The sequence below is a fragment of the Lissotriton vulgaris genome, chromosome 3_1 (genome assembly GCF_964263255.1).
Source record: "Lissotriton vulgaris chromosome 3_1, aLisVul1.2, whole genome shotgun sequence".
NCBI classification, from domain to species: domain Eukaryota; kingdom Metazoa; phylum Chordata; class Amphibia; order Caudata; family Salamandridae; genus Lissotriton; species Lissotriton vulgaris.
In genome coordinates, this window is record NC_141689.1 from 39,770,403 (window position 1) to 39,789,159 (window position 18,757).

The 18,757-nt window shown below is 43.7% G+C and overlaps 1 protein-coding gene across 1 annotated transcript in view; it reads right to left on the bottom strand.

Annotated features, from left to right (window-relative positions):
- LOC147725889 (long-chain-fatty-acid--CoA ligase ACSBG2-like) overlaps positions 1 to 18,757 on the bottom strand; it is a 380,881-nt gene that overhangs the window by 23,769 nt on the left and 338,355 nt on the right. Inside the window, exon 13 of the mRNA XM_086960034.1 lies at positions 9,491 to 9,737. Coding sequence (XP_086816160.1) covers positions 9,491 to 9,737 — 247 coding nt within the window. The remainder of the gene's footprint in view (positions 1 to 9,490; positions 9,738 to 18,757) is intronic.

The window sequence follows — 18,757 nt, forward strand, 5'->3', positions numbered from 1 at the left end:
CTGCCTTATCTGTGAAATATTCCCATTAAAAATAGGCATATTGAGTTTTAACGGGGTGCACCCTAAAAACTCATGGACCTGGGTTTATAAGTAAGTACAAGGAAAATGGTCCGAGTTTGTGCAATTATTCATAGATATTCTGTATTACTCCATAGAAACGTTCACCACATACATATATCATTATTCATTGATGAACAACATGAACAATAAAGTTTGCAATATTCAAAGTCTAATTAAATTCATTCTTACAATCTTGTAGGATATAATTACTACATCACAGAAGTAACTTTTACTCTTCAAAGTTTCTAAGCGTAATTTTCAAATCATTACAGCGATGGTACTCTCAGTGAAGGAAGGAGGGGATGTGATTGGGTTTGTGAGGGAATGGGTAAAGGTAGTGTGACATTGATGGCATCACATTAAAATCAGTAGGCCTTTACACTAAAGCTAGTACACATGTTCCCTAATCACATCACATATAGGCTAGACAAATCCATTGCGTTGAGTCCTATGGCGTGTTGGGTTGGTGTAGTCTACGTTTCGACCCCTGTGTGTGAGTAAGGGTTATTCTTGCCTCATGCTGGGGTCTTCGTCAGGATAGATGCGAAATGTGAGCACATTAATGTAATGGTCGACGTCTGAACCGTCACTGCATGGGCTCCAAGAAAATTTGGGCAATGCTCCTATGATCGAGCATACAGTTTCACTCATGTCACGATTAAAGGTCCAGTGGAGGACGATTTCTTTATTCAGTGCGTGCCATGCACCATTCTTCTCTGGATCGGCGTTTACTCTGCCATCAGGGCGAGGCCCTCCTGGATGAGTCGTTAGTAACTTAGAAACGTAGACTACACCAACCCAGTAATGGATCAAGATGGACAGCCTACCGCAGATGTGTACAGAAAAAGGAAAAGGCTTGACTTGAGGTTTCCAAAGAAAGTAAAGTGCTTGTGAGGAAGTACAAGTTTGACACGCAGCCACAAAGACCCGGAGAGTTGGTTGATTATTTTTTACTTAAGCAGTGACAGTCAATTAAGTGTCAATTTGGGTCTCTGACTTACAAAATGATAAGGGATCGATTGATAGTCCAATGTAAAAGTAGGAAAATGCAAGAAAAATTGTAATCTGTCAATAATCCTTCCATGAAAGATGCAATTGAGATAGCGAGAACAGCTGAAGAATCAGAGTATTGTATAAGGAAATGGAAAGGAGGGATGTAAGAAGAAGCAATGAAGTGTCATCAGTAGATGAGTTGGGAGGTTATGTGGTGACAACTTTCTAAGACTACTGGTAAAATGTGGAGAGGAGTGTCGCTTTCAAGGTGTGAGGAAGGTGTTGCATCTATAGCAATACTTCTTATGCAAAAAATTGTTTTGTGGTTGGGAAGGAGTGTAGCAAGTGTGGACTTAAGAAACATTTTTCTCAAATGTGACAGGCCACTGTATGAGACAGTGATGACAACAGTCTCAGTAGGAAGAATAGACCAAAACAGAATTAGTTCATTCGGAACAAAAAAGTGGAGTTAATGGTAGACTGGGTTCCTTGTATACCATTTTACCAAAAGTATGTTTTTTGTAGAATGGCCACAAGTTAGATGAGTTCAGAGCCAGATTATACTCCATACAAAAAATGTTTGGAGCTGATAAGGGTTCTGTGAGATTTGCTATGTTAGCAGCTCAATTACAAGAATGCAATTGCACCATTCTTTATATTCTGGGCTGGTGAAATGTTCAAGATGATTTGCTATCTCATTTGCCATTAAATTTGGAATGTGTGGATAAAGAGGCAATAGTGCAGAGTGAAAGAGGAGGGGCTGTAGTGAGTGATGTCGTTCAATGGAGCCTTGGTGCGATGAGTGACAATGAGTGGCTAGATGCAATGGAGAATGATGAAGTATTGAAAGAAGTTATCCAGGTGGTTGTGAAAGGTGGAAGATGAAAGAATGTTTATCTTCACTAACACTAAACTCACTTTTCCTCTCTGCGCTTTCTTTTTAGATAAACAGCAATTGTTTTCTATCTAATAAGTTCAAATTAAGCAAACCTGCCCCCACACAATGTCTTCCTAATCCTCCCATCACATTTTAATCCTCACAGATATCATTTAAACTAAATTCTCTTTGATAATTGAAATATTGGACCTTATATATAACAAGTTTACAGTATGTTTTGTCAATATTTATCTTATTTTATGCACCTATTAAATGGCTGCAATTATATTCTGACTCTGCTTCAGTACCACTTGCACAGCTTTGCCGAACTGAAAGCAACGTAGCCAGCGCATTTATAAATAGAAACTGTATCAGCTGATTTGCATAGTGCACGTTAGCGCTGCTTTGTTTTGGAAATATAATTAGCGCAGACGGCTAAATCATTCATTGCCGGTCCTCGGCTGTGCCCCGTTTCGCCTTTAGTAGTAAGCAGCCATTTTGTTGTTGTTGTTGTGTCCCTCCTAACCCGTGTCTCCTCCCCGCTACCGCCTCCCAGCTGACCCTCCCTCGCCCCGCCTCCTCCACTATCCACTTATGACAGATGCATATGCGCGCAGCGTTCACGAGCAGCGATCGCGCCCCATGCGCGCCGAAGGTGCGCCAAAGGTAAGCCGGTCTACGCCCGTCCGCGCCTGGACCACGCCCAGCAGCAGACCCTCTGGCCCCCGTAAAATCCACCCCGCCTGCATAACGTATGACACCGCTACCCTCTCAGCCCTTAAGCCCGGACGTACACCTCAATGCTACAAAGCTACCCCGGGACGTACCCACGGTCCCTTCGCTTGCCACTCCTGCAAATTTACCAGCATCAAGACCCATACCACATCCACTAACCCCAAACACAACTCTGACTCTAACCACCTGAAGTGCATCCTGCTGAACACCCGCTCGGTCCACAGACACGCCACTGAACTCTGGGATCTACTCGACACTACATCACCAGACGTCGCCTTCCTTACTGAAACATGGATGAACGCATCATCAACACCTGACATCGCCATAGCCATACCGGACAATTACAAGATCATCCGAAAAGACCGCACCGCCCAAACAGGAGGAGGCTTCGCCATCATCCATAAGAACACCATCAAAATCACGACCAGCTCCGACGATAACCTTACAACCGCCGAACACCTTCACTTCCATATCCACACCGACCCTAGGACCACACTCAGAGGCACCCTCATCTACAGGCGTCCAGGAAAACGTAAACAATTCAACGAGGACATCACTGACTTCATCAGTCCACATGCCCTCGCCTCCGTGAACTACATTCTACTAGGAGACCTCAACTTCCACCTGGAAAAGAAAAACGACAGCAACACCACCACTCTTCTTGACAACCTGGCCAATCTCGGCCTCAAACAACTTGTTGACACCCCCACCCATGTAGCCGGACACACGCTCGACCCAATCTTCACCTCCAGCGAACACATCTCCTTCGATCGCACCACAGCCCTCCATTGGATGGACCACAGTTGCGTTCACTTCAACTACAAAACCACCTCGACCCACTACCCCCCACAACCTATTCCCCAAAGAAAATGGAACAAAATCACCACCGACCAACTCCTCACATTGCTCAACCAAAACCCACCCACCCTCTCATCGGACCCAAACCAAGCTGCCATCAAATTCAAACAATGGATCACTCATAGCGCTGACGAACTAGCACCCTTGAAAAACCATCACACCAAACAAGACAGCAAAAAGGCACCCTGGTTTAACGATGACCTTAAGAAATCCAAGAAGCTATGCCGTACCCTCGAGAAAACATGGAGAAAAAACCCAACCACCGACAACATGACCACCTTCAAGGCAGCCACCCGCAAACACCACCAGCTAATTCGATCAACCAAGAAATCAGCATTCAAGAATCGACTCGACAACAACGCCCATAACAGCAAGGAACTATTCAACATCGTCAAAGAATTCACCAACCCCACCGCAGCCTCAAATGACATCACTCCCTCCCAAGACCTCTGCGACTCGTTATCCTCCTTCTTCTACAACAAAATTGTCGACATACATAACAGCTTCGAAAACAGTTCCAACGAACAATCCTCTCCAACCCCTTCAGAACCTAAACCGCCCCCTAACAACCGCAGCGCCTGGAACCCAATCACCACTGATGACACCACCCGCCTAATGAATTCCATCCACTCTGGCTCGCCAACCGACCCATGTCCCCACCACATCTTCAACAAAGCAGACTCTATCATCGCACCCCATCTCCGTGATGTCATCAACTGCTCCTTCAACTCTGCTACCTTCCCAGAAAGCTGGAAACATGCCGAAGTCAGCGCCCTCCTGAAGAAACCCAGAGCAGACCCCTCTGAACTTAAAAACTACCAGCCCATATCCCTCTTCCCATTCCCGGCCAAAGTCATCGAGAAACCCGTCAATAGCCAACTCGCCGCCTTCCTCGAATCCAACAACTCCCTCGATCCCTCTCAGTCCAGCTTTCGAGCCAAACACAGCACCAAAACCGCCCTCATCGCAGCAACAGACGACATCCAAACACTACTGGACAACGGAGAAACAGTGGCCCTCATTCTACTCGACCTCTCCGCCGCCTTCGACACTGTCTGTCACAGCACCCTCATACTCAGCAACATCGGCATAAAAGGAAAAGCCTTGGACTGGATCATCTCGTTCCTAGCCGGGAGAACACAGAGAGTCCGACTTCCCCCATTCAAATCAGAGGCCACCGAAGTCATCTGCGGTGTTCCACAAAGATCATCACTCAGTCCCACCCTCTTCAACGTTTACATGAGTTCACTCGCTTCCATCGCGCGTCAACACAACCTTAACATCATCTCCTACGCTGACGACATCCAGCTGATCCTTTCCCTCACCAAAGACCCCAACACCGCCAAAACCAATCTCCACGAAGGCATGAAAGAAGTAGCCGAATGGATGAAAAAAAAAACGCCTAAAACTTAACTCAGACAAAACGGAAGTGCTCATCCTAGGATCATCCCCCTCTGCCTGGGACGACTCATGGTGGCCTTCGGACCTGGGCTCATCACCCACACCCACAGACCACGCACGTAACCTTGGCTTCATCCTAGACTCCTCACTCTCGATGACCAAACAAGTCAACGCCGTCTCATCCTCCTGCTTCAACGTACTTCGTATGCTCAAAAAAATATTCCACTGGATCCCCACCGAGACAAGAAAGACTGTCACCCACGCACTGGTTACGAGTCGGCTAGACTACGGAAACACCCTCTATGCCGGAACTACAGCCAAATTACAGAAAAAACTCCAACGCATCCAAAACACATCAGCGAGACTCATTTTGGACATCCCTCGCCAAGATCACATTACCGGCCACCTGAAAGACCTCCACTGGCTTCCCGTAAACAAAAGAATAACATTCCGTCTCCTCACCCACACACACAAGGCCCTCTACAAACTAGGACCCGAATGCCTCAACACTCGACTATACTTCTACACACCCACCCGCCAACTAAGATCCTCGAATCAAGGCCTCGCCGCAGTTCCGCGTATCCAAAGATCCACCATGGGAGGTAGATCCTTCTCCTACTTGGCGGCCAAGACCTGGAACTCACTCCCCACTCACCTCCACCTTACACAGAACCACATCTCCTTCAGAAAAGAACTTAAAACCTGGCTATTCGATAAATAATGATCCCCCTCCCCAAGCGCCTTGAGACCCTCTGGGTGAGTAGTGCGCTATATAAATTCTTGAACTTGATAGTTTACAGGTGTGTTGTATATTATGGGACAGTCAAAAACCTGTCTACTAGTATAGCGACTATGTTATAGCATGCATTTTATGTTTTTTTAGCCCTATACAAAAAAACAACAGAGGAGCGTCACAACAATAATGACTACAATAAGAGCAAGCAAGTAGCCTGGCTCACAGTCTAGGTTGACTGTTAAGGAAACCTCATCAGGTTGTTTTGAAAGCCCTCACTCACAAACCTGGTTGGTGACATGCTTCATCATCGGGCCCCACCAGGAGTGGCCGAATTCCTTAACAGTCAACCTAGACTGTGAGCTAGGCTACTTGCTTGCTCTTATTGTAGTCATTATTGTTGTGACGCTTCTCTGTTGTTCTTTTGGATTTCGCCCGAGGGGAGGAGTGTCTTGTTCCCTTCCTCTCTTGTTGTTACAAGTTTGTAGCCTTATAAACATTAGTGTATATTTAAACACTAATAATTGTGATATAAGTCTTTTATCACTTCTACATCATGGTAATAGAAATTTTAAGTGACCAGTATAGGAGATGTTTTGCATTATATTTGTAAAATACTTATAAATATAGTTAGTGTGTTCATTGAAATTTGATATGTCACATCAGATAATTGCACCAAGGGCGGAAGTATACTTTGTCCAATTAGAATGTAGAAATTGTCTAGTATGTAGTTTATATGACCACGTGTGATCAGCAATTAGCAAATTCATATGTTTGCATATTAACTAGATGCATTCTGGATTTGGGATCACAGTCACCTCAAAAGATATTTATTGTTGCCATGAGGAAGCTTAATTTTGCGGCGAACACTAGTGCTGTAACCATAGTTAAGCATGTCAAGTTTGTTATCGCTAGATAGCATAGTATAATAAACAATCAACTTATAGTAAACATATAACACTTAATACAATTTGCCACATATGTAAATTGAAAAGTGTCAGGGGCAGTTATTCCCAGGGAAATGTGGGGGCTATGCAACCACTTTTCAAGCATTGTAGGGCAGAGACTGGATCCTAGCAGTGAAGCCCAATTATATATGGCCCCAATGGCTGGTTCATCATGGACATATGGGCATTGGTGAAGTGCTAGGAAACTATGGCTGTTTATCATCCGATTTGGGCTTGGCTTAGCATCCAAGTTCAGCATTGGACTTGGACTGCCACCATGCCATGTCTGCAGGCACCGCTCCATGCCTGCAGGCGTTCATTTCTGCTCTTGAGTATTTTTGAAGTTTAGTTTTCCATTTGAAAATGTCAGCGGTCTAAGTGGAGCACTAGTTTATAACTATGCCCATTTAACATTACAGGACCCACATTAATAAATGTGCAAGGAGATTTGTCCAGCTTTGGTCTGGTCATCAGGCCAAGCAGGAAGTTCCCCTTGGTCAGCCATTCTGCTAAACGGGTTGTGATTTCATCCTACCAATTTAAAATGGCCTAGCATGACCTGATCATGTGTCCAAAGTCACCAAAGTCGGCCTCTTCTGCTCGACATCTGGGCCATGTGTGAATAGAGATTGTGGTTGTATAAAATAAGTCATTGTAAGAATAGAACAATTGTTGCCAAACAAAGTCTCAGTCAAGCCATTTAGGTGACAGTTGAATTCAGAGAGGGGGGTATGTCCTGTGCATGGGTAGCTCAGGTGCTGATAAGACTGAGGTTTATATATGGAGTATGAAGGAAAGAGGATGGTGAGCTAGTGGACATGACGTGCCCTATGTTGGTTGAAAAAGGAAGGAAAGGATGGTGGCTGGACAAGCAAGGTTTTGAGATATCAGTGGTGTAGTGGCAGTGTGCTCTGTCAACTAGTGAGTAGGTTTGGGAGTTATGAGGTTGTGATATTTTCACTTATTGGGAATTGCTAGCAGAGCTCTTTGAAGTACAAGCTGCTGGAAATATGCTACTCTTTCAGTACATGTTCATAGGGACTTCTATCAGAGAGTACGAGGAATAGCATTGTGCAGTCGATGCCCCCTATGGATTTCAGATTTCTATTTTATGGTGAATTTAGACTAGTTTGGGAGTTATCAGGCTTCCAAGTTCTATTTAAGTTCTATTTACTGATATCTGCTAGCAGTTATACAGGTTCCTCTGCTTTCTGCCTACTTCTCCACCAGACACCTAATACTATACTCACTATCTCTAATAATATCAAGTGTCAATTGACTTAAAACTTAATAGGTTGTACTGTCCTTCAGGTACATATCTTGCCACAAAATTGAAAGCAGTGTAATGGAATGGACTGTTGCCAAGTGATGAATTAGGAAATGGCTTCTAAATATATTCTTGTTTGCCTTTGTGAGGAAAAGTAATTCAAACTGTGATCCTTTAGAAAAATACCTGACCATAGTGTGTGCTACATTTAATACATCTGTGTTTGGAGCTTTGCTCAAGTGAGGAAGCGTGTTTGTTGCCGGAAGAAGAGGTACACACCAGTCTCACCTTCCTATCAGAAACTAAAAATGTATATTAAAAAGGCTCTAGAGGAACTATACTTCCCAGTGATTAGTCCTTTTCTTCTGGATGACTGGATTAATCAACATGTAAGACTGACTTGTATGATGCTTGAATAGCACGGCTTGTCACCTGTGAAGGTATCTAGGCACTGGGCTGCAGGATTCAGTCGAAGAGACAAGTCTTGAGTTTCTTCCTGAACTCTGTAGTGAGGGTGATGTTTGGAGATGGGATGACCAAAAATCACTGCACATATTTAATTTCCAGAGGTATTCTTCTACCAGATGGCATGTGAGAGATACCTCCAAAAGGAAGGACCTCAGATCTTTCCTATGGAGGTGTTTGGTGAGGGACCTCATCTCTCCCCACTAGATGTTTTTATGGGAAGCAACAAGTCTCCCATTCAAAACGGCAGTTTCACATAGGAGCAAAACAAAGCTATGGATCAAAAAAACAAAGCAAGTTGCAAATCCACACTTGAAGATTTACACCCATGCACAAGTATATACTCAAGAATCTCTGAAATTCACAAACATTCCCAGGAATATGCATGGCAAGCTGCACAAGACACTGGTTTCCATGCCTAGTCTTAGAAAGGTTTTGTGGAGTTCTTAGGGGGATCCTATTCCTGTTGTGTGAAGTTCCTCCTAGCGTAGAACTCCGAAGAGGCAGAAGCCCAATTATATATTTATTTCCTCTATACATTCATTTCCTCTGTGTTTTCTCCATGGGTAAAATATGGTTCCCTGTCAAACCCCTCTGTTCAACACCCGCAACATATCTGGGAGTGATCTCTTTCTCTTCCTACCTTGGAAGGGGAGTTTCAATAGCTCTATGCTGGAGAAAACTTTGGGCCATTCTCAAAGTGGAACCAGAGAAGCTTGTGAATGCTGACAAAAACTCATATTTGTCGCTGTTCAGTGTTCCCAAACCTCCAAGTCAAACTGTGCCTTGAAATGCCTACTTCCTACCTATTTTGTGGGATTAATGGGCGTGGAGAACGTTAGACTTTTGTTGGAGATCTCCATACACTACTAAATAGGCATAAACCTGCTAGCAATCCCTTAGTGAATTATTGAACGGTTCATGTAAGGCAAATTAGGTCTTATAGATATGTTTCCAACTAAATTTACCGACTAACTCTCCCTATTAACTGAATAGCATAAATGTATCCACTGTCATCTGCGTACTTATTTAGCTCTCACCCATCAATTGTGCCCTGTACAACTGACTACTTTGCTGGCATGTGGATATTTGCTGATCTCTACCCCATAAACTGTGAATACTAAAGTGTATCATTCTACTGTGTGAGTACTCACCAAGCTCTCCCCCATCGATAGATAAATCCTTCTCCAGTAAGGCCCATTTCTGAACCCTTTGGGCATTGGAAGCCGCCCTTTGATTAACCCGGTCAATGCCCTCCTGGATGGCCTTGTAAATTACTGGGTCTTTAGATCTCACCACATCCGAGACTCGCGTAGCCCTGCTGCCCAGCTGCTGGCAGAAATAGATGGCATCGGGAGTCAGATCATCCCCGGGCTTCAATGTTTTTGGATCTGTGGTACACTGATGGTAGATGAAACAGCAAAAGAAGGTTCAGTAATGATTTAGTTTGCAAAGCTTTGCAATTTGAAACAAACGAAGAGCACTTGTTCACAATATTCTAAGGAATGTCTATCATCTACACTAAATGGAATACCAACCTTAATTGAAAACTTGAAAGGGTGATTTATCGAGGTTCACAGTAGACAACACATTATTTGACCCCTACTGCATGACTTACTGAACATCTCTGCTCTATAGTCTGGTGATTTTACTAAATACCTCATGAATAAACAAACTCAGGACCGTTTTCATACCAGCTTACTTTCTTTGCTTTGTGTACACTTTAAGACAATTTTGACATCAGGAACTGAGTCATTGTTATTGCATATTGTCCAATGTAAGGTGATAATCTCACGCCAGGACCCACTGTCTCCACTCCCAACACCTTCACCTACAATCATTGCTTTCAAGGATTAGCTTAAGGCAAACAAAACAGAACTAGCACAAGAAGAATACACATGGCAGTCAAATGAAAGTCCTGAACTGGAAACAGTTGATGATCTTGAGGGAGGTGATCACCCATAATTAGAACATTGGAATTAAGTGGTTGGGGGCTTCTAATGGCGGGTAGAAGCCCAGAGCTTCAACATTCCAATGTTGTCCTTCACAACTGTTTCTGTGAACAAAGGCCTCATGGAGACTGAAGGGATTTCAACCCCCTTGGGCTCCATGTGGCTTTTGTTTCATTTGTTAGAACATTCTGCCCTCTGGTGGCAGAATATCCTGATAGCCATAGAGCCCTCCATCGCGGGGCTAATCTGGTTTTAAAGTCCCACTACCTTGTTAAAGGATTCTGGAGCGTCCTTCAATGGCCAATATGGCTACGTTCAAGTTGCGAATACATCAATAGAATTTTCTAAAAATTAACAATAGCTGATAATAGTTACTCCATACTGTATCCATACCATGGGTGAATCCAGAACTATCTTCCAGTTTCCATTGGATAAAGGAGACCATGCAATATCAAATGTAAAGTAATATTATCTGCCTATCATATGTCATGGGAGCATGATGAGACTATCAGTGGTGACTGGTTTCACAGCACTTTCTCACATGTCACTTCATCTCCTAGATTGAATGCCTTCGATTACATAAACCACCAAACATCTCTCCCTCTCATAGAAAAGAAGTATATACGTGTGCTTGTGTACTGGGGGAGGTAGTTTACCCAAGTGGTGGTGAGACTGTGACAATGCAAAGTCTAGATCTCATGATTATTCTCATTGGTCAATTAAGGGCGAATGGTCACAATTGTCAACATTGTCCCCAGAGAAGATATTTCAGGAGGATTCAGAGCATTGTAGGATGGTGTTTATCTTCCAGTTTTATTCCAAGAAAATATGCATAACTCATTGGGCTTAGTAAATGCAAAAAGAACTCAGAAGGATAGCATGACTTTTGCAGACAACACAGGGACAATTCATTGGACTATGCTGAAGCAGTGGCTGGTGAGTTAGAGTTTCCTAGAACAAACAGAAGAACTGGTGGAGGTGAAACTAGATGTTTTCTCTTTAGCACACAAAAACATAAACATCACACACAAACTGAACTGGAGTTGTCTCTGAGGTCTGCCAGTGCCTTCCTCGTCTCTTGAGGCCTGTGGCGCAGATGGTATGAAACCATCTCCATCTTAAGGATTTGAGCAAGATTTGAGATGTCAACAAGGATGTCATCAATTGTCATTTAACATGTCATGAGTAATGTAATATATGAAGCCATAACAGTGCATGGTGCGGGTGCAAGTTATAGTTGGCTTTGTGAATGTTACTCACGCAGGATTACAGCAAAAAAAAAAAAAAGGGTGTCCGGGGTGGTATTATTTATTTAAGGGGAGGGGGAAGACTGCTGCCTTTCTCAAGCTGTTTTCGGCCCTGGAGCCCCTATGCCCCAGGGCCCAATTTAGTAAATAAGGGGGGGGGGTAAACAAATACCCCTTCCCAAGCAGCATTCGACCCCAGGAACCCCAATCCCCTGGACCTGATTTATTAAGTATGCAGAGGGGGCTGCATAGCCCCCCTCCCCAAAAAATATTCGGCCAAAGAGACCCCATCTCCCGGGGTCCAATTTAATAAATATGAATCAACAAGCATCTCATCACATGGATGCAGAACATCAAAATGCACACAGTTTTTTAGACCCTGTCTGTTAGTTGTGAAAATGTGTGCTTGTGTATGTCTTAAATCTGGGATCTACATATACACATGTGCAGCTTGAGGAGTGTGAGTGTTGTATGTGTATGTTTGCATGGCAGTGGTGTTTTTGTGCATCTGTGTGTAGCATGGGCATTCTAGTGTGTGTGTTTCTATGTGCAGCATTTGATTGATGTGAGTGTGTTCATGTGTTGTGTATATGAGTATAAACATGGTGCTTATGCATGTGATGGGTGCCTGTATGTGGTGTGTGTTGATGGAGCAAGGATTCGCACGTAAAGCGACTTGCTCTCATTCATGAACCTCGTCTAACCTTTAATAAGTATTAACCAATCCTGTCCGTTTTAAAATTCACCTTTTTAGTACCCGCGGGTGCCCGAGAGAAGCTCGCATCTGTGTTTTATTTAATCGTAATGATGCTTGCACTACTGAATGGCCGCTTCGCAGAAATCCAGTCTGCGCATGCGTCGGTCATACCCACGTGTTATGACGCACTCGCAATTTGGAGGGATGTTTTCGCTCATGCGCATTACTGCTAAAAATGGCCGCTTGTCTTTAACCATGCTCTCTGCTGGCTCATGCTGCTTCTGCATATCTGGTTTTACCGCATTAACCTTTAATGCCATAGATATTATAAAGTAAGGGATGCAGTGAAGTTTTTCCATGGTATACAGTGTAATCATTTTTTCTGTGTTTCTAATTTGTTTTCGCTTACTTTTCATGTACCGCGTAAATGGGGGCCTGGGAGTTGGGGAGCTGCGCCATCTTAGAAGCCTATTTGGACTCGATCACGTGATAGGAGGACCGGGCCTTGTCTCAGTGGAACTCAGCCAGCTGGCTACCGAAGCTGAGATGCTCCTGGGAACCTGCCTCATGACCCAGAGAGGAGAAGCTGAATTTCACCTGAAATGCAACATTTGTTTCTTTCTACTGTATGCTCTATTGTCTTCTTCCACACGTATGCCTGGGAACAGGAATGTAAGGGGTGGGTACTGTCATTTGAATATTAAACATGGGAACCCAGAATTTAGGAGGTGACAATGACCTAACCACCTCTTTTGACCAATCGAAAGATGGGACCTTGTCACTTGCAACATTTGTGGGTGGTCTAGGGGTCCAAATAGAGTATAACTAGCCTAGTTTAATTAGAAAAAGTTGTCCGACTTGTCCGAGTAGCTGACCTGTCACTGACCCTACGAACTCTATAGGTGACTGATACAGAGCGCTGCGGAGCACTCTGTCCGTATTTTCCACAAATTCCAAGGGGTGGAAATAGTCTTAAGTGCTGGCGAAGCACTTTACTGGGAGATTCGAAAACCCAATTGGGGTTACTGGCGGATTCCGTGCAGAGAAGGAGTAACGCAGGCATTGCATCCGAAGCTGTAGGTGTTGGTCGTGACCTTTTGATGAGCCCAGTCCTGACCCAAAACCTGAGGGGTATCCTGTCCTGACTGTCCCTGAGCTGTACCTGCTCGCCTACTGGCACTCCGAGTCCTTGAGGGTCCCTGTCCTCGCCCTTTCCCAAACTGACCCGTGGCCAGGGTTGGTCTTCATTCCTGTCTTAGGTAAATATACTTGTGGTTGTCCGTCTAAACTATACTCTTACCTTTCCTCTTCTTAATAAAGCGCTCTTGCCTGTGATATTTTCCCTATAATCGTTGGAAAGTGAATGTTATGCAATTGTTTATTAGTGATGTTCCATTTTTTCCCCACCTATAAGATATTATTGAAACTGACCGCTTATACAGCTTGTTCCATTTTTCCTTTTCCTTTAGTACGTTTGCCATAAGGTGTAGTAAAGATAGCGTAAGATTAGGAATTAGTATAAGATTATTAGTGCACATTTAGGCCCTACTCACTTATCTTGCCTTAGCTTAAACTCGTTCTGACTAGCATGTTCCTTAGTACTCATACCCTGTAGTGTTCCCTAGTACTCTATGGTACTTGCCCTCATCCCTAGTTACATTGTGATTTTAATTTTGATTATTGATGTACTAATCTGTATTTGCCTCATACTCATGGCATATTCATTCTAAAACTTACTCTATATAAAACTTTGAAAACCCTCCAGGTGTTTGTGGTCATTATATATCACGAAGTGTTATTAAATGTACTGAATGTGTAAGGTAGTCTACTCTTTTTAGGAATCTTGTCACCTGTCCACTGCTAGCTCCTGATCCATCAGGAGAAATGTGCCTGTGGTAAGTCAGGTACATGAATAATAGAGGTGAGAGAGTCACCTCCTGAATTACTCGTAGTAGCGTGGAAAGATCATCTGGTCCAGGTAAACTCAGTCATCATATGCACGCCAGGGCCCAGTGCGTGGAAATTGGTAAACTAGTGACTCGGGTGACCTACGCGCTCTATCAGTAATTTTCTGGTAGCAGTAGTATGGTTAGGACTAGTTAAGATAGGTAGATACGATAGTTAATAAATAAACCATGAAAATAAAAATGTGCTGCTAGATTTCAATGCTGCTATATTGATTACATTGCTTCAAATATTGCGCAAAAGTTTTTGGGGAAAAAGGTTTTAAAATATTTTGATTGCTTTGCATTGCTGCTATATGTAATATTAACAGAATTGTCCGTAAAGTGTTTTATGTTGTCTGAAATCCCCGGGGAATTGTATAGCGGATGGTGAGTAGAATCCATCTCGCTCAGAGGTCGCTTGTCAGGAGGAAAAATTAGTGCATGGTTAGGTAGAACTGGAAGCGCTAATTAGGATCTTTTGTATTTGAATAAATGATAGCCACGAGTCCTATTGTGTAAAACTTCCATTGTGATATCACCTAGTAAGGGTCACAAGAGGAGGGAGTAATAGGGTCTCTAAAAGCTTGAATGGTAGGCAAGGTAGTCCGCTGGTGAAAGCCTGACTTAGTATATATCCCGGAAATAAGTGGATAAGTCAGAGGAGTAGCAGGTTCTATATTGCTCGTGTGAAAGGTTAGGCAGAGAAGTCTATCCGGAGTGAATGAAAAGTAGACAGAAGTGGTTTGCTTGTAGCAGGAGAAAAACTTTCTTTCTTTTTAAGACACTCCGACACAGCGGCGAACGTTATATATTGTTAACTAAAATAAGCACTGGCACTTTAAGAAAAATTCAAAGTTTCCGTTACCTTGTGAAGGAGGGAGTCAGTCGGAAGACTGCCCTGACGTCACTCCGTGCCGCGCTGGTATTGGTCAAGACAGCGGGTGTGTAGTGAAGCTGAAATTGTAAAGGAGGGGTGAGAGCCGGAGCGTGAGACCACGTCTCGCGAAAGGCCGCGCACCCATTGGACAAGAATTTCTGTAATCACTGTGTTGATTGGTTGCTGCGAGATAGAAGTCGCGCTAGCATTGGAAGCACAAAAGTAAACAAAATTAATCAAGCCGAGCTAGAAGCTAGTTTGGAAAGGTGTATGTGGTATCCCGAATTCTTGCCTAATCCACAGAATTTAGGTTTTCATAAGGAGCAGATGCTAAGAGGTAGACCTTACAATATGTACGGAGGAAAGAGAAAATTGTCATTTGCCGAAAAGATTAAAAACTATTTCAAAAAGGACAAGCCCATACGAACTAGGGAGGGTGTGATCATTCCCCCGCCAAATACTCCTGCCTCCTTTATGATGTTTGATAAAGGGTATCATACCTGCGTATGGTTGGAGAATTGGGTAAGGTATACGGAAGATGATGGGGTTTTAGCATTTCCCCTTGATGGTACCTTTAATGGGAGGATCCTGTTTAACTTAAGAACCCAAATGAATGAATTGCATCCACGACCCAGATTAACTCAATACGAAGCATTAGAGGAGTGGGAAATTGAAGCTCTAGAACGAGACAGACCCCGAATGGATAAGGGATTGAGTAAGTGGTATCCAAAGGTCCAAAAAGAAACCAAAGAGAAAAAGATGCAACAGTGGAGACAGAATATGATGGTTGAGGGACTGTTTCCAATGTTTGGGGTACTCGAACAAGGGAAAGGGAAGTGTACGGAGAAAAGCCGACACCTCATGGCTATGGGGGACTCAGAGGATGAACACCTAGAAGATTTATTGATTAAAAATCCACCTCCCTATGTTGCGGAGTCAGAATCTTTGAGTTCACAAAACCCGTTTTCTAAATATCCTAGATGTCGAAGGGCCACTGAGACAGATGTAACTGGGACGGAAAGTAAAGCCAGTGATAGTGATGGGTTTTGCAGGCCTAGTTCCGCGGTCCCAAATTACCGACCTTTTGGGGAAGGCCGACCAAGTTTGGTCCTTCCGACAGCCCCAAGTATTTACCCTACATTGGTACCCCAAGTGATGCATGACAACTCTTCAGAAAGGTTTTTGCATGAGCGAGAAAAGGAAGCCCTGATTAAAAAGCGAAATGATTTAATTCAGACTATAGCCCAGATAAATCCCAGTCCGGATTCACTGACTATCCCAGTAACTATTGGTCCTGCTATACCTCCTTACGGGGATAGACTGGCTAGTCCAAGAACTCCTATTATTACTCCCATTGTACCACCCCCAAGAAAAGAGCCGCTCATAGTCGATGATCAAGAAAGTGAATGTGAGTCTGTAATCTCGTTAATGGATCTGCCCATAAAGGAACCTGGAACAAGTGTACCAAGGGCAAGAAATCAGGCTAGGACAAAAGAGGTGCTGATTGAAACCACTTCAGGGGTCAGGAGTGCCACTGTAGTAACTCCAGAAGAATTGGATAGATGGACCAAAGAGTTAGAAAAGGACACACCCCAACCCAAACCCTTAGAGATCTATAGACTAAGGATAGAAATAGAGGAACTAATGGCCGGAAATGTGGGATTGGACAGATTGAACACCCTTAGTGAGGAAGAGTTGCTGTCTATCAGCAAAAGCCTTACCCGGAACACCAGAGTGCTCCATGAGAGATTAATGGACACTGCTGCTGACATGGGAATTGATGTTAGTCGGTCCAAAGTCCTTCAGAAACCTTACAGAGCAGACTTTTCTGACAAAGACTTAGAGAACATGAACATGTCAGGAAAACAAACCCAAATAAAAGAATTACTGAAAATCCTACAGAAATGGGGAGATGTAGAAAAATGGAAAACCCGGTGGGCAAAGAAAAGGGAAGATAGTAGGGTTAAACCCAAGGCTTCAGAATACGTACTGAAGGAAGTAGGGCCAGCAGAGAAATTGTGTCCCATGAGAGAAGTACCTGGGGGAAAATATGTCCATGTCCCTTGGTCCAGACAAGATATTGTGTCATTTACTAATGACTTCCCAAAATTACGGGAGAAACCAGTTGACTGGTACAGACAGGTCGAACGTTTCATAAAGGTTCAGAAATGTCTTCTGAAAGACCTGGATGGGTTTTTCGACATTGTGGTGCCTGTAGATTTGTGGACCAAATGCAAAATTGAAATTGATTGGCCCAGTGATGAATATGAGAGAGACTCCAAAACCGGAGCTCCTTCACCCGAAGTAATGAGGAAGTATGATCAAGTCATACAATACCTGAAGAAAAAGGTGCCCGCAAAGGAAACGGATTGGACCCGGATAGATAGAACTACCCAAGAGCGCGATGAAACCGTCCACTCCTTTTATGAAAGGTTACTGCAGCTGTTCAAAACTTACAGTGGAATAGATAATGTGGACATGAAAGATATGACCCATTTCAGTTACCGATTCGTGTTAGGATTAAGACCTGAAATATCTCAGTGGATTAGAGATAATAAAATCAGTTGGCAAGGTAAGCCCATAGACGACGTCCTGAAGTACGCCAAGTACTGCGAAGATGAAATAGAGAACAAAAAGAAAGCTCTCAAAGAAAAGGTTATGTGGGCACAAGTGAAATTGGCTGAACAGCAAGAAAAACAGTTAAGTAAATTAAATAATAATAATAACTCACAAAATGCGACTACTGGGGGAGGAGGGAAACCCCGGGTAAAAATGAGTCGAGAGGAGGCTATGAAAAAATTTCCTTGTCACGGGTGCGGTCAGATAGGGCATTGGAGAGACGAGTGTCCGCATTTGCAGGCTGGTAATGCCCCCGTAAATGGTTTAAATCCACAGGTGCAGAAAGAGGGGACACGGAAGAACCCACCACAGGTAAAGCAGCCTCCGTTGCCTCGTGCTCCTAGACAAAATTATAAGAATCAGGCTCAGCAGAATGAAAGGGCCGAGGTGTGGGAAGGAGAGAATGAGAGAAATGCAGCAACTTCACAGTTCTTGTTAAACGATTCCTTCCTCTGTGATGATCAATTCTGACGGGGCCTGAGGGGGGAGGACAAGGAGTGCGCACTTGGCGCCTCCTTACCGGTAGACCAGACTGGACCATACATAGAAGGAAAGGTTGAAGGAAAAGACGTCACCTTTTTGTTGGACACTGGTGCTACCCGTTCCACTGTAAGAACAGTGGATGTTCCTAACCTACCCCTCTCGGGAGAAGCCATCCAAGTAGTAGGTGTCTCCAATCAGATAATCAGTACTCCGGTAACTGAACCAATGGAGATTTCCATAGGGAATTTTAAAGAAATGCACAGATTTGTGGTCTGTGATTCCAGTCCCGTGAATCTGTTAGGACGAGATTTGTTGTGCAAAATGAATTGTACCATCTTTTGCACACCAAACGGCGTCGAAATCCAGACCCCAGATGAAGATAGCCTGTACAAATTGATGTTACTAAGACCAGACACAGAGATTAAGCTCCTGTCCATTAAAGACTTACCTGAGGAACTGCAGGTAAAAGTGGTACCTGAAGTGTGGGATTTCACTGGAAGAGATGTAGGCTTGATGGCGAATGTAGACCCAGTTAAAATAGCAATAAAAACAAATGCTGTTTACCCAAGAACCAGACAGTACAAAATGAGTGCAGAAGTA